Raw genomic sequence first — 17188 nt, forward strand, 5'->3', positions numbered from 1 at the left:
AAGGGAGAACGTGTGAGGGGAGAGGTGGTGGTGGGTCTTCTCTAAGGTCACGCTCGGGGGGCATCGGACGGCACGAGAGGCAGGATGTTATGGTTTATTCAGTCCAGGAGTGGGGGCCATGCGGACAAGGTGCGCCTTGCCCTCAGCACCAACATCAGTGTGATTTATAGCAGCGCTGGCAGACGCCTCTGTCCACAGGGAAGTCTTTGAAATTGCCCAGAGTCCACCGGTGAGCAACATGAAAGTCAGCTGCAAAACATCTCACCTGGATGTGGAGAGAAAGTTTACTAACAAGTGGGGGGGGGTTGGAGGGGTTGTCTCCTCATGACCTCTGCCCTCTTGACTTAGCATGATGGGTCATTGAAAGGTCAAAAGAGGTCACTTTGGTGCAGACGCCTGCTGGTGGTGAAAGAGAATCAAGACAAAGAGACAGATAAGCCAGAAGAGAAGGAGGTGGAAGATGGCACAGTGGGGTGGAGACGAGAGGCAGGAACCAGGTTTTATTTTGCAAAATTGTCTCCAGTTCGGTCAAGAATCAATGTAGGACGGTGGTTTGCATTAAAATGTACACGGTTATACGTCAGTATAGCAAATGTATGATATGTAAGTTTTTCACCAACTAAAGAGCAGGAATTCTGATCAATTTAAAAACAAAATCAAACCTTTAACTATGTTGTATGGCTTTCTTAATGATGCATATGTGATAAACCCCTGCAACAAGAATAAACTTAGCCGGCCAAGACAAAAATTTCAAGTTTCCAATTTTTTTTAAATTTTAGTTTAAATGTACTTAAAATTACATTTTGACAGAAGAAGCCTTTAACCATTGAATCAAATCAAAAATCTCTTTTGTTTCCTGAAATATGTGCCAATTCTGATTTTTGTCTCCAATAATGGGGTTCGAGGGAGTAAACTGAAATATTAAATAAACTCTAAATAAATTGCTTAAAAATCGGCATTGGCCTCTTAGAGACAGAAGCATCCATAGAGGCTTCAAGGAGAATCCCTGGTGAGGCGTTCCAGGCACGTCCAACAGGGAGGAGGTCCAGGACCCGCTGGAGAGAGTGGTTACACTTGGGATCACTTCATTGTAACCAAGCATAGGGAACTCTTTGGCTGCTGCCCCCATGACTTCAGCTACACAAAGGAAAGTAATGTGGGATGTTGAGGTCAAACTCTTTCCTTTCCTTTTATAGCATGTTTTATTATATCATTGAAAACTAAATTCAAATCAGATGTTTAAATAGTTCTTGATAGTTTAGCGCTTGAGGACTTACACTTAAGATCAGTTATCATGGATCTGAAGAGCGATAGAACCGCATCACGCTGATCCAGCCCAGTTGCATCTGCTGCTTTAATAGATAAAAAAAAAAAACAGACTGGCGATAAACACTGGTCTGTATTCACTCTTCTGATGGCAGGTAATTACATTTGTTGGCGTGGAGGTAAGTGGTCCCCTCGGGGGCGTGTTCTACTCCCCACCACAGTCCGAGTGATAAAGCAGAATTACAAGGAAAGAAGAAGATATCTGACCAGGCAAGTGGTAAAATCAAAGAGCTCAATTGAATCTGCACGACCAACAATCAGAGAAAATACATCAGCAGAGACGTGAGCCGGGGCGAAGGGCTCCGAATAAAACACGTTAATGAGATTTTAATTGCAGTTATGTGGCCGTCCCACACACGCGCGCGCGCACGAGGCCATTCAGGATAATGAGAGATCACAACTGCGGCTTGAATTAACATGATGGACGTAAAGTTGACGTCTGACCGAGAGCCGAAACCCTCAGTGTTTGCTTTACACGACTTTGTCAGCGTTTGCTTCCGGGACTGATGCAATTTTCTATCAAAACACAGTTTAAACTTTTCTGTTCTGCTCAGTACATTCAATTTAACTGCTCAATTGTAAAGACAGATGTTTGTGGGTGAAGGGAAGCAGCAAAAACCAGAGAAATAATGTGTCATTTTCGAGAACGTAACAAACAAAGATGAGCAGGAGACTGTGGCTAACTATCTGGGTCATGTCTTCCAACATAAATAAATAAGTAAATATAGATGGTAATTTATTTAAAATTATAGTGAGCAAAGTTTTGTTTTCTTCTTACTTACCTTCTTGCTCGGCTGAATATTCGAGCAGGGGTCAGTGTGGCGGTCAAGGTCGCCCTGCGGTAGCCAACACAACTCAGCGCCAGAAGTAAACAGCTAAAGTCCTTTTGTGTTTACCAAGTAAAGTTCTCTGCTCCATGTTGACAGGTGAGAGTTCACGGCAGCAAAGTTGGTGCGAAGCTGCGTGAGAGTGTGTGTGTGTCACCCCTAAGAAACTGTGTGTGTGTGTGAACCGGAGCCTGGGATAAACACATGCTGAGGGCTCTGTGTGACATTGAGCTGCTCTAAACCCTATTTTTTCATGGCACTTGTTTTAAGGATGTCACTGAGTTATACTTCCGGGGGCCGTGTGTCTGTGTGTGTGTGCGTCCCCGGGGTGCCACATGCTCCTGCGTGCTCCACAGGAGTGTGTGTGTTCCGCAGACCAGTGTAGCCATTGCTGAATAAAAGCAGAACTCCGCTGGCAGCCGCTCGGAAGTGATGTGAAATACATCTGTAGATTTTAATGAGCTCGAGCTCCGCCGCTCCGCGTCAGACCATCACTGGAAGATTATTTTAATTAGTTTTAAGGGCCACTCAGGCGAGACGTCCAGGTTTATTTAAGATGCTAGAGGAACCGGTTTGGAACTTCATGAGGGATCAATACACCAAACGCGGGGATAATAGAGTCGCTCTTGTTTGGGTCCTTAAGTTGTGGTGGTAATGCAAATGTGAACTGGAGCTGGGCAGCTCTGCCGCTCCTCCTCCTGTCTCCCACACACATTATCACCCAAGCCTAGAAAGAGGGATGTGGGTCATGGAGGGCCACATACTGCCAGCTATCACGTGTAATATCTAATAATAGCCCGTGTATAATAATGTCATTTCTCCAGAGGAAAACAGAACCCCACCGTCGACCTCGTCCACATCCAAATGTTTCAGAGCAAAATCGTCTTTTGCACGTGTTGAAGTCGCGGCGAGCGGATCAGACGACGCCCACTGACCTGAGTCCAACATTCCTCCGCTCCTCTTTAATAACAAGCCTTCACTTCTATTCTTTTTCCATTCTACTGATTCAGCTAACCCTTTCTTTATCACTGTCTTTCTCTTTGTAAATACATTGTGAAGCAAATGCAGGACTGTTCGCAGTACTTTTCAGAATTAATTTAAACGTATAAATAAGATGTGTTAATACAATTAGAAATGCGACATGAGCCAGAACCATGTATGGAACTTTTCACTGAAGAGCTAGCATCAAATTAGCACAGTTATTTCCTATAGATTTCATCTTTATTTGCTTAAATTCTAATTCCACATTATTGTTGTGACTTCTCATCCATTAATGCTAACTGTTTTCAAGTCCACTCAGTATTTACTAGATTTAGCATGTCAGCATTGCCCTTTTGATTGAAACCTATAATGATATTGTTTATGACAACGTTATTAGAAGTGCTATTACATGTTACAATATATTTAGTTCAGTTCAAATACATATCTGCTTTAGCAGCCCACTTGTGAGTGTGTCATATTTAAGTGCTCAGCTAACAGGTGCTGCGAAAAATGTATTTAATATATGGAATAATTTACTGGTATTACACATAATCCACCGTCTTTCCCAGCATTGCCTCACTTTTAAGTGACCGTACTGGTCACCAGCAAAAAACTAGCTAAAATAACCACAAAGATTACTCTGAAATATAAGGCTTATATTGGTTTTAACAAATATATTTTTACTTGAAAGTGTTGAAACATATTGACATAATTGTAACCGATTCAGATCATTTCTAGCGTGACATTTATAGCGCCACCTATGTGAAGGGCAGTGTCACAGCATCTGCGCTCTACTTTCCATGAGTTGTTATTTGGGGTTCGATTAAGCGTGAAATGGATGCTCATGCAACATTTACAGCGCCACCTATATGTGCTGTTTGGAACCTTAATCTGGACGTCAGTGAAATAAAAGCCGGTTTGCTACAAGTTATTTCCATGAATTTTGCGAATTGCTGCGTTAAAAAAAGTGAAGCAGTGCTGAATTAACGGGACGCTTTTTTTATTGTTAAATCGATTAACTTGGCGCCAATTGTTGCTATGAATTATTATTGTCTTGACTGCATCGCGATCACTGCGCTGTGGATTTTAGAAACATCAGCGACTGAAGTGAGTCAGAGGGACGGGGGAACTGTTGGTGAAAATGTGAAGAGAAAAGGGTTAAAGTCTGGCCCCGGTCCAATGCAGCGCACCAAAACTGCCCTTTATCTCTTCATTGTGATAAATGTATGGTTATACGACACCTCAGGGAGAAATACTCTCCTCACTTCCCCTCATCATCCTCTCATAAATGTGTCACTAAATTCAGCCATCAGTGCGCATTATCAGTCTTGGGCATCGAGGTGTTCCCCTCCTGTTTGAAATAGATTCGAGGCTTGATCCACCTGGACCGGACCGAGATAAGAGCAACTGGTGCTAACGCGCCACATTTCCGAGTCTTCCGTTTCCAAACACGGTGTCTTTGAATGTCCAGGCCCTGTTTTTCCAGCCTGAGCGCGCAGCGGCGGCACCGGGGGATCCGAGGCCACGATCAGACGCAGGCCGGTCATAGAGCACAGAGGGGGGGCGGACACACGGAGAGGAGGAGGGCGGCAGGGGGGGCACCTGCTTTTTTGGAAAAGACATTGGGTTGCATTACGCTCGTCCCAAAAAACCCTTCGCTTGCGACATGGAAAAGAGACGCGCCTTTTCCTTTCTGGCACCTGCATTGAGGGGGGAATATGGAAAATAAGATTTGGAGTTAAGTACTTTGGAATCCTGTTTGCGCAAGCGATTTATAAAAAAAAAAAGAGGATAATTATACCTGCAACAGATGAATGCGAGAGGAGGGGGGGGAGGAGGTGGCGGGCTGAAGATCTCATCTGATCATGAAAATCCGTTAGTTTAATCCTGGAAATTATTTTCATTTGTAGCTAAAATAATAATGTTATTTGCAATAAAACCAGGGATTTAACACGAGTTATAAATAATAATATAAGCATCGTAGTCTGTTAGCTAGAATAATCGATTTAATTGAATAATTAAATATATTAAATATTACTTTTAAAAGCAGTATAATTCTGTGTAACATTATCAAAGTAAAGATCAGACCAGCAGCACCTAGAACAGGTTTCCAGTGAAAAGGATCAAATATCTGCGGTGAAGTTTCTTCTACAAAAGACGCGCTGATAAATGCTGTCTTCATTTTGAACGTGGATTTTATCGAACATTCTAACCGCAGCAGTCATTCGAATATTCGAAGCTGGTCTTATATTAATTCTTCTAAATAGATGTATTCTGATTGAGCCATCCTCGGACGTGTTTCTAATATTAGATTTACTTCATCCGTGGATCCGGATGGTTTTCATGTTTGATGGAAGATTGTTCCCAACAAAAACGCGTGAAGCTGTGTCACAAACTTTACATCGATATTTATGTCGGCGCTGAGACTTGGGAAGGAGCGACACTTTCTTTAAAAACCTGTCAAATATTGAAAAACAGAATCCATTTCTAGCATTGAGCGCAACAATTACAAACATTTTTTGAAGTTAGAGACCGACTTGTATTTTTTAAATTCCAACAATAAATGCATTCATGCTGCCGAAACCATTCGATTTTAATCATTTCAGTTGCGTATTCTGAGTAAAGCGGTGAAACCCGCGTGAAATATCTGGAGTTCAAAATCCAGACTGAGCAGATGGAACAGGTCTCCAGAGAGAGAATGCGGATCACTGTAAACTATTAATTATGATGGTCTTCATAAACGCGTCACTAAATCAATCAAGTTGAACTGTCATTCATGAAACATAGTTCACAATTCTCCGTCATATTTAACGTATGATTGTGCCAAAGTGCGTAACGATTCTTACTCATCACGGGCGCCGTAACAGGGGAAGAAACCGATTAGTAAAAGTGCTGTTTCCTTTTGTCCGTCACCTCTCTCGCTCTCTCTTTCTCTCCCTCCCTCCCTCTCTCTCTCTCTCCCTCTCTCTCTCTCTGGAGTCCCGGTCTGTGGGTCCAGTCCAGCTCGGAGTCCGGCGGGCGCTTCTTATTGGACGGCAGCTGCGGTTACATCACCGCGCTGGTGACGCGCGCGTCTTCCTGTTTCCTTCAGCCGCGTCTTAAAGTGAATCTTAGTGGCGGAGGAGCTGGAGCATCAGTCCTCTACATCCAAAGCTCGGAGACGCACTCCCTCTCTCTCGCTCTCTCTCCCGCACTCGCTCTATGTCGCTCGCTCTTGTAGTTCCAGCTGAGGATAGAGGGAGACGCGCCGGTTCATCTTCTACGTTTTTCTTTTTCTTCATTTAGATCCACTTTGTTCCAGATCTTTCTTTGAGTTTTCCACTTTGTATTTTGCCCTCGGAGCTCAGGTCGCCCTCCTCTTCATCTGCGCGGTGAGTAACCGTATCTTTCTCCATCATAACAAACCGAATAGCAATAATAATGATAATAACAAACAAGCCGCTCATTATTTGGCAGCGAGGATCTCCCGCTGTCTCGTGCGGGTCCTGTTTCTGGCAGGACTTCTACCCCAACCTTCCTCGTCTTACATCGTTTAAACTTTCATCTTCAAGTCAATGTGATTCACGTCCGTAACAGCGAAGTTGCGTGCGTTTACTACCCTGACATATGTATTTAAAGTGAATATGGAGACTTTGGTTCAGTCTTCGCAAAAAAAAGTCACGCAACTCCACAAAACTCAACTTGAAGAACGATTTTTATGGACTTTTGTGCGTGTTTTTGTGGGTCGTGTCGTCCGAGTATAAATTGTTAAATGGCAGAGACGGGGCGCATGCGCAGCAGTAGACAGGTGCACCGCCGAAGACAGGTGGCGACTCTATTTCAATGTCGTTGTAAAGATCGCTCAAATTTAGGCGAGAGCTCAGAACAAGATGATAAAGTCTGCTCATGTGGAGAATCAAATTTGGAGGCTTGGTAGACCCGATGCTGTGTTGACAGTGAGCTTGTCGAGGATGTCACGGAGATGTTTCTTGCTATTAATAAGGGTGTAGTTTCCACTGTCGATCCCTCTGTAACGCGCCAGACGTTTCACAGCTCTGCCTCTTGTCACTTATTGTGCTGAGCTCGTTGCCTGCTTGGTTTTATTTCATGTGTTTCTTTGTCTCGCCTGTAAAACACACTCATGAAACTAATATATCATGAACTTTCTTTTGTGTAATTCGGGATGTAAAAGAAGTCTACTTTATCAGAAAAAAAAAACTGTTGTAAACCAACAATAAAAGTTGAGAAAATTGGAGCCGTGATAAATATCTAATTGATAATTCACCTTAAAAATAATCCTACTTGAGTGTATTTATCAAATGTAGTTCTGCGGTTCCTGGAGTTGAATCAATATTATATTACAATAAAAAGTTCAAATGTGATTTCATAAACATATTATATTCTTATGATTTTTCCTATAAATAAACTGTGATGATAAAAAGATAAATATGCTTTAATTTTAACATGTTAAAAAATGTTCTTTCCATCAAAAAATGCTTCAGTATAATGGGTGTAAATTTAAGATATTTAAATATGAATTTGCTTTATGTGGGTGTTCATGTCTGAGCACGGAATTAGTCAGATAACTCCAAGCTTTTATGACAAACATAGATTTTCATTTCGACATGAACACACGCCTCCGACCGCCACAGCTGCTTACACAGTATTGTTGGTCTGCAGTGACAAAACGCTCTCCTTTCAGGGGCGTTTAGGTTTTTGTCAGCCTGCTATAGGTTTCTCCTTGCCCGAGTTGACCCGTGTGACCCGTTCATTTGAGCAGAATTAACTGCCCTTGCCAGATGAAAAGGCAAACAAAAAAAAAAATCATAGGAGTGAACTCACGCTGGCACAGAAATCAATTGGCCTATTTTGTGTGTCTTTTATGTGTCATTCCGCCTATCGCTCAAGATATGATTGCCGTATTGATCAAATCAATCTCATGCTTCAAACATTGGACTTGTGCAAATTAAAACATCAGACCAGAGTTGATCCACAGACTGGATTTTGAGTTGATCAACTTTAAGTGAGTCTTTTTTTTTTCTCTTTGGCGTGATCTTCGCCCGCGTTTCTTTAATTTGTGTGTTGACTGGTCTTAGGTTTGCCCACACCAATATGGAAATGAGGACAAATAATTATCATAATTTTATGCAGCTTTGTGTTCCGTGGGAACTGGTTCAGTGTCGCGCAGCGTGTAACAGGGGTCGGGATGAAATGTAGGACTTTGCCCTGGAATGTTGAGAGAAAGCCTAGTTCTGACTCTCACCCATTTTCCAAAGCTGCTGCTTGTTAAGTTTGAAAAAAATAAAATTTAATTTGAGCTAAAGCAGCAGTTTTATATGGACTTAATGAACAATTTTTGTGTCTTTTTGGTGAGGTTTGTGTTTCTTCTCCCCGCTGCAGGTGACCACAGGCTTTGATCCTGAAGGGCTGACTCTGTCGGATATGGCCCAATAGCAGTAGCCCGTGATGCCGGACCATGACAGCGATTCCCTTCTGAACAGACAGACCAAGCGAAGACGTGTGGACATCGGCGTTAAGCGAACCGTGGGCAGCATAACCTCCTCCACAGTAACTGCAACAACGGATCACATTGCTCGCGCCAAAGCAGCCATTTTTAGTGCCATGAACTCTCTGAGCTCACACTCTCATCACGGATCAGACACCGACTCCATGGAGTGCTCTGTGGTGCAGCCACATGGTGGCCCTGGCGTAGTATCAGCGAGTGACAGCGATTCCAATGTACTCCGAAAGCTTCTGAAGAGGGCCAACTCGTACGAGGACGCCATGATGCCCTTCCCCGGCACGACCATTATCTCGCAGCTTCTTAAGAATAACATGGCTAAAAATGGCGGAGGACCTGAGAGGGGAGAGAGGGGTGACAGGAGTGAGAGGGGAGACAGTGGTTTCCCGGGCTCAGGCCTCTCTAATGCAAGCTCAGATGCGCCCCAAGAAGATGCATGCAGTAACTCCTCCCAAGACAGCACCCCGCAAGAATGCCTGTCCCCGTTCGGCCGCCCGCCGGGACTGGGGTCCTTTGAAATAGAGCGTCTGAATGATGAGCACCTGCGTGCCAAGCGAGCCCGCGTAGAAAATATAATCCGAGGTATGAGCCATTCACCCAGTGTGGTAGTACCTGCAGCGTCCCGACACGAGCGCGACCACGAGATGGATGGTGAGCGAGAGTTGGACCTGGACTGCCCACCTCCTCAGTCTCAGCAGCAGGGTCCCAGCAGCCCACGAGGAGGCGAGGTTGGCAGCAGCAACAGCCGGGAGAACAAGCGTAAGCAGCGCCTGCCGCAGCAGCAGCAGCAGAGCTTCACCCAGCTGGTGTGTCAGAGAAAGGAACAGAAGCAGGAAGAGCGGCGACAACTGAAGCTGCAGCTGGAAGACATGCAGAAGCAACTGCGGCAACTTCAGGAGAAGTTCTTCCAGATCTATGACTCAACCGACGACTCGGAACACAACGACCTCCATAATGATCTCCACAACGATATAGGAAACATGTCGGAAGACAGTCCGGCCCGGTCGGATGGGGAGGATAATCGTGGAGGGGATGACATGCGCTCTGACAACGAGATGTCTGATCTGGACCCAGGTCACTTCCTGGACAGAGCACGAGCCTTGCTTCAAGAGCAGGCTCTGCTGGGCAACGGAGAGAAGCCAAGAAGAGAGGGGCTTAGCCGAAGCAAGGGACCAGGAGGTCCAGGATCCTCCATGCATGCTGAAGGTAAACAGCTGGCAGAAACACTGAAGCAGGAGCTGAACTCTGCTATGAACCAGGTTGTGGACACAGTAGTCAAAGTGTTTGCCAAGCCTCCGCGCCCCACACCTCAGCAGGCCTTCCCCACTCTTTCCTTGCCCCCTGAAAGGTTTCCCGCCACTGTCAATGTGGACAGCCCAAACTTCCACACCGCCAACCAGAGGCTGCAGTGTTTCGGTGACGTCATAATTCCCAATCCGCTGGACTCCTTTGCTAGCATGCCTGGCATTCCAGGCGCTGCCACTGACCAAACCGAAGCACTGCCTTTAGTTGTGAGGAAGACCCCCACTGAGCACCATCATCAGTCCTCAGCAGTGGGAGCCCACGGTGGACACCACCACCCCTCTCTCCATCCATCCTCCCTCTCAGCCTCGATGCGTTTCAGCCCACCATCCTTTAGACATCCCTTTCCCCTGCCTCTTATAGGTTACCCTTTCCAGAGCCCCCTGGGTGCACCCACTGCCTACACTGGCAAAGATCGTTCCTCACCTGACTCCATGGACCTTTCCCGGGAGACCACAAGTCTGAGAACCAAGATGGCTCCGGGACACCACATGGGGCACCACCATCGCTCTTGCTCTCCAACACACCCCGGCAGCACGGCGGAGGGGCTCTCGCTGTCCCTTATCAAGTCTGAGTGCAGTGACCTCCACGACATGGCTGACATCTCCCCCTACTCAGGCAGCAATGTATCCTTCAAATCGTTTGCATGGTGAACTTGTTTCAACTTTAAAAACTTATTTAGAAACCAGAAAGTTTACGCATGTCACATAGTTATGTGTTACAGGTGCGGAGCTTGAAACAAATTCTTTTTAAGACGAGCAGAAGACTCTGTGAAATAGTTGATGAATCACTTTCCCTCCCACTGCCGTGCTCCTTTCCTTTGTATTGTTGCGTTTATTTTTGTACCTCTCATTCTCACCAACTCTCATCTTCAAACCCAAGTGCTTTAAAAGCTCTTGTCACATATCACTTACTCAGACAGATTAGGTCCCCATGACATTTTCTGCCCCAGTTCCGTTTATAAAAAATGCCCTCAAAGAAGGTGGAGGTAGATAGCGTCCAAAAAACTTGGCACACAATAGTGTTATATAGCCTCCCTTATAGTTTAACCCCAGTGTGCCCTAGTGGTGCCCTGCAGATAAAGAAGCCGTCCCCTATGGGAGGCTCAAATTAAATCCCCCGGGGTCTCGCGACTAATAGCTCTCAAACTGATGCATTCGGTCCCGTCTCTGTTTTCTGTAGAGTCCGACAAGTATTCCATCACCCGTATGAAAGTTTGTCTGCGGTTGTTAACATTCATTACAGAGGCGAGAAAGTGACTTTTACACCTGAAGCTGCTCTTTATTTAACCATTAGGATAATGTCTTGCTGCTGCTGTTGCACTCACCTGAGTGAGCCTGTGTGTGTGTGTGTGTGTGTGTGTGTGTTTCGGATGAGTGTGTCACAAAAGGTTCGCCTGAGGACTCCGTAAAGATGTGTATTTATGATTGGTTGTGTTTTCTCTAGTGTTCCTCTTATCATCTATCCCTGTTGTAAAAAGCCCACAATCATTGTCGTTTCTTTTCTCTTTTTTTTTTTCATTTCATAAAGATCTGTCAACAGCCCGGGGGGCCCTTTGGCTGTTGCTTGGCAGCCAAATACTTCTTTTTTTTTGTTTTCTCTTCCACCAATACCCCCTCTCCTCCTCCTCCCTGTCTTTTCTTTGAAGAGGACGTTAACAGGTGTTTGCAGTGAGCTGTTTATCTTTCATTACCTCGCCTTGTCTTGTCTTCTGACCCAAGGGTGAATGCTTTCCAGAGATCCATAATCCTTTGCTTCTGCCGGCTCCCGATGGTGGGATGAAAAGAGAAAAGAGAAAGGGAGAGACACCGAACCAGAAAACAATCAAACTATCACCACATATATGCCAGAAGCCGCGGCTTTTATTACGGCGTTAAAGCATTCTGGAGCTGGAACAGATGCTGTCTTATAAGGGTGATGTCTGAAATGATCTATTAATAAGTTGGGCGACTAAAACTTTGTTAAGCTCAATGCACATTCCCATTAAAGCGCGAAGATTAGAAGCAGCTTGTCAGACATTTTCGCGAGGTGTGTTCAAGTTCACCTGTGTTGAGCATTGTTGCCGAGCAGATGGCCGCGGTCGCTTTCCTTCATTTGTTCCCAGACTGACTCCAAATAGTCTTGTCCTTACACCTGGAACTAGGAACGCGACCAGCTATTTTTCCCTCTCATGACTTTGGGCTTTGGGGAAGTGTTGTGAGAATGATGATGTCTTGTCAGATGTGGCAGACGCGCGTCGGGCCAGCTGGTGCGAGCGAGCCATCATGACAAAATAATAGCCTCGGTACGCCACCCCTAAGTCCAATCACAATCACATTTGCAAGCTGTGAGGCAAGTGCAGATGAGAATGCCTCATCAGGAAATGCGACGCTTCCTAATCGTCAACCGAAGGGAGGTGATATTCTTTTGATGGCTTCGGTAGTAAAAGCTCTTTGTTTAGAAATAATCTTAAGTGGCGAAGTGGCCCGATTGGGCAAACAGATTTATCAATCTCTAAGTGTGGAGTTTAAGTTCTAATACCACAAAAGGAGGGGGGGAAAAAAAGCCATTTGTGGGGGAAAGCTGTTTTTCTCTGCCTCCCTCTGTCAGTGGATCCATTGTATCCCCTCCACTCGGAGCAGATGGTGCGGTGTGGAGAGCGGAGTGCTGCTCTTTTGGCCGGGCCTGTCAGAGTAACACCAGTCTGCCAGGGTTTCCCCCACAAGACCCTTGCTGTGTATACAACTAACTGGCCCTCTCTCACTGAATCAGACAAAGTAGACAGGGTCTTTAAGGAGCCAGCCCAGCGTGGTTCAGCATTTGCTGGCTTTGCTTTCTAACCCTGAGGCCAAGGGCAATCCAATCCAGCAGCTGATGCCTTCGTCCATAGTTACTGCTACATCTGGACACTTGACTGATTTTAACGGCCGCAGCCTCCCCCGTCCATCATAAATGATGCCACACAATGGATTTCCTCCATTCCAGTGTGAACCCGCTCCTTGTAAACCAAAGGGCCTGTCTAATGTCAATTCTTGTCTTGATGAAAACGAACGCTTTTGTTGTCGCCCTGCTTCTAATTCCCCGCTGCATCTCTGACCCACCAGATTGATATTATCTGATGCATTATACGGCCGTTAATTCACCATGGAAATGGCTCGGGCTGTTCGGTGGCGCAGATGTGTTTTAGTCCCCTCCTCGTTGCTGGCTGAGTCCAAAGTATTAGATACCCTCTTCTCCTTCTCCTCCTCCTTCTATTGCTCCTCCAAGGGTTTGGCAGAGAAGCTGAGCTAAAGGGGGAGGAGCAGAGAGAGGGGAGGGGTGGGGGGGTGTAATTGAAGGTTGGAACTATGCTTTCCCTCAAGGTGCCCCAACAGCTCCTTTCCATCCTCTCGGGTGTTACATTCAAGCGATCCATTAGGAATACGAGGCCGCTGACAGACTAGAGAGGGCTTCTCGCTCGTGATGATCTCCTGGACCTGATCTCCTTACCAACACCGCACAGTCGTCTCCAGCCTTGGCACGTGTGGATGCCAAGCCATTACGCCTTCTCTCCCATCACTGGCATTAACTGCTATCTTTGTTTGAGATATGCAAATGTCTTGTTTTCTTCACTCCCCGTCTCGAGTGGAGGTAAACTCCGGGGGTAGGCAAAAAGGCGTCTGCTCGCTTTGACTGTGAAATGAGTCTCCTTATGTAAAAGCGTCGGGCAGCGTTTCATGTACCGTGAGTCTGTCACACCTGACGCTGACGATGCTAATTGCAAGCAAATGGTTTGCGCGTCGGTTCACTGTCTTTGACAAATCTCAGCTCAGACGTGACGCTTGAATTGCGCACCAGCGGCGTAAATAAACACAACGTTGATTTTGTTTGTCTGTGATGTGCAGGGATGCTTCCAAACTTTCCTTAACAGCAGCGACCTTCAGATACAGGAGGGTCTTTCCCCAAATCACCTGAAGAAAGCCAAGCTCATGTTTTTCTACACCCGCTACCCCAGCTCCAACATGCTCAAGATGTACTTCTCTGATGTCAAGGTGAGGCCTTTACGTTTCACACTGCACGACACTTGGACACAGCCAGTGCAAAAAAACAGGGATTTTTTTAATCACATTTGTAAATACTCAGTTTCAAAAGTCAGAAATAAAAAGTGCTGAACAAACCCTATTCTAGACCTTGGTGTCTTACACTATCATAAATTTGTTAGTATAATATTCATAAGCCAAATTTGCATTCAAAAATTCAAATTTCATTCAAATCTTAGGAATTTTCAGATGGGTAATGGGTGAATTTCCACTCCAGTGGTTTCAATTGTACCTACGAAGACACTGAGACAGCGCGTACCTCCATGCTAAAACAAAGCTCCCCACCTGGGATCAAACTCTGTGCTTGAAAGTTGTCTCCACAGTCTCTTGAAAGTTGATTTAGTTCAGGGATTATCTTATAAGATGTGTTTTATAAAGTCAAGACGATCTGTTTTTTCTAAGTTCTGGCCTCATTTCAACCAGTTTGAACCAGCTCCACAGTTGCGTCTCTTCGATGTTTACCCAGTTCTAACCAATCCTGAAATGTTTTAGGGCAATGCTGCTGACCAATAAACCTACACTGCTGAAAATATAATATTATAGTTGCAGAATCTCAGTTGGATAATAGATTTTTAAAACCTGCTTTAGCTCGTCCAACTTTAAACCTAAAACTTAATACAGTCACCTGTTTCCTTGCGACAAGTTTTGCTACTGCTTTCAGGTTTGCAATTCTGCCCGTCAGAGGCGGTTTCATGTAAAAGAGGAAGAGAATGTGTTTTCGTGGTGAGGCTAGAGAGCAGATGAGTATTCCAAAGAAAAAGAGTTGCGTGAGTAATGGAGGACTAGCGAGCAGCCTGGAGACAGAAGAGTGGTTGACGGAGCAGGTGTAAGGGTGGATGTTAACACAGACGGATGGGGGGAGGAGAAAGAAGCCGTTTCGGGTACGAGAACGAGCGTTGGCACAAATGGGAGTTTAATAATTGGGAAAACAAAGCACAATATGTATGCGGCAACAAAAAAAAACGACACAATGGCCGTGTTGGTTCTCGTGTGTTTGTGTGCTCTCGGACCATACGGAGGGGAAAACACTGTGACAGATCCAGGCCATCTTATTCAAATCAGAAGATAAAGGTTCCCTTTTCTCTCAGCTGCTCGCTCTTGGATGCCGCTGCCACCCAACATGACTCACGGGTCACATGACTTCCTCTCATCACTGGATGGAAAGAGGGCGTATGTTGGCAAAGTGGCACCTGCAGATGGGTTTTCGCTCCTGTACTCCATGCACTTTTTCTTTGCGTGATGAAGTCTGACCCCCGGCTCTGCTAATTCCCCCTAAACAACGTGGCCTCTTCACATATGGCCTCATCAGATACTTAAACAAGGTCAAGATAGTTAAGGGGATTAACAGTCACATAGATTTGTTTTTGTTTTGGCTGCCAGACAATAGACTTAAGGTCCGAGTTGTCAGACATGTATGGGAATGGGACCGTCTAATGAGATTCAGCCGCCGTGACCCGTCCTCCTCAGACTTGGAGGCTAATCAGGTCTCCCCTAATTGTCAAGAATCTAATGAATGTGGGAAGTGGGTTGCCTTCGTGGAAGTGGGACGCTTTCACTGTTTCCTCAATGAGCTCCTTTCAAGACGCCTCTGACTTCTGCTTTGACTGTGGGGAGCTGTGATTTGTTTTGACAGATCGGTTATGACACCATGATCTCTTCACCGCTGCCCTCAAGACGTCTCATTATCGAAGCCGCCATTGTGTTGCTTTTATTATCGCGGATTAATGGAGCGATGAGTCATTTAAAGTCACTGTCTCGATTTGCGCTCCTTGATTTTGTCCTGTTTCCTTTACAACCCGGCCGAGCTGTCGAGAAACAGAGGGCTCGCTCACTTCTATATGTCATTCCTTCTCTTTTATTTATGTTTTTCGCTGATGGTGTGGCATACTATGTGGGGCCGGGGCTGGAAAAAAAAAAAAAAAAAAAAAAAGAAAAGAAAAGCCAGCGGCTGGATTTGAGTCGCCGCAGTGACAAAAGCCTGCTTTCCAGGGCTGCTTTTTTTTGTGTGTAGTCAGCCAATAGGCAGCCGGAGATTATCTCCCACAATTCACCCCTGCAAAAACAGGAAACGTCAGAAAGCCCCGGTGACTATGAAGGGGCTTACGAGAGAGAGAGAGAAAGACAGACAGGGAGGAAAGTGAGAAAGAGGAGGCCCGCACGGGCTTCTGTGCATTTCGGCTCTCCCCTCAGCTTGTTCTGGATGTAGCGCCGGACTCTGAGGTCATCTGCGCGCTATTGTTGACCCTCAGAGATAAAGTTGCCAGCAGACACTTTGCATTAAAGTGCTTGAATTACAAACCTGGGGGAGACACAATGTTTCCGCTGATGTGCTGTGTTTTATACTGTCAATATTTATCTGTCAAAATATTGGTACAATTTAGCAGCTAATTTTATAGAAACGTGTTGTATTCATTGATAAAGTTGAAACTTATTTTTGTCTAAAAGTTGGACCTAGACAACTTCAAGAGGACAAACACAGGAGAGAATAACAACTTTATTCTGGCTCAACACACAATAAAAGCTTAATGGATCAAAACTAGCTTTTAAAATGCATAATAATGTCCAAGGCATTTACTGACCTAAATACACGACTTTATCCTCCCATTCTCCCAACTGTCTCTAGCTTGAGGATGTCTTGTGTGTTTTTTAATACCTTATTTATTGTGAATATTTTTGAAAAAATACAGTTAACTTTGCAATAAAAATGACACTTCAAAACCACCAGAGCTTGTTAGCATTTTATAAAACCTATTGCTGAGTGACTGATAGTCGTGTCAAGATTTCAAACATGCCAACCTTGCACCCGTGACTCGACTGGCGTTTGGCAGGCGGCGACTACAGTTCCACCCGAGATGCTTGAGTGTTCTCCTATTGTGGACAAAACCAAGACACACACATGTGCGTGTGTCACGTTTTATCTGGTCCTGTTAGCACTAAGCGCTGACCTTTCACAGGCTCTTGAGTGTGAGTGTGAGAAACACACTGGCGTTGTGTCTCTATCATCTGCTTCTCAGCCCTCCGCACACACACTTTCCTCCCTGCATCTCATGTCTGTGGTGCTGACCCCTGCCAAGCCTGATTAAGGAGCTGCAGTGATGTGCTCCTTTCAAGCCATTCCCCTCTTTTACCCACAACACCCTGGTCCTTAGCCGCTATAAGGGGGTCTCGATCCCCCACCAGCAACTTAATGAACC

The 17188-nt window shown here is 45.4% G+C and overlaps 1 protein-coding gene across 1 annotated transcript in view; it reads left to right on the plus strand.

Annotated features, from left to right (window-relative positions):
• The first annotated feature begins 5260 nt into the window (after positions 1–5260).
• The window catches only part of LOC128768101 (prospero homeobox protein 1-like), a 28893-nt gene continuing 16965 nt past the window's right edge, over positions 5261–17188 (plus strand). The window contains exons 1-3 of the mRNA XM_053880704.1: positions 5261–6505; positions 8514–10562; positions 13839–13946. Of these exons, the coding sequence (XP_053736679.1) occupies positions 8580–10562; positions 13839–13946 (2091 nt within the window). The 5' untranslated portion in view covers positions 5261–6505; positions 8514–8579. The remainder of the gene's footprint in view (positions 6506–8513; positions 10563–13838; positions 13947–17188) is intronic.

This window comes from Synchiropus splendidus, chromosome 12 (assembly GCF_027744825.2).
Source record: "Synchiropus splendidus isolate RoL2022-P1 chromosome 12, RoL_Sspl_1.0, whole genome shotgun sequence".
Taxonomy (NCBI): domain Eukaryota; kingdom Metazoa; phylum Chordata; class Actinopteri; order Syngnathiformes; family Callionymidae; genus Synchiropus; species Synchiropus splendidus.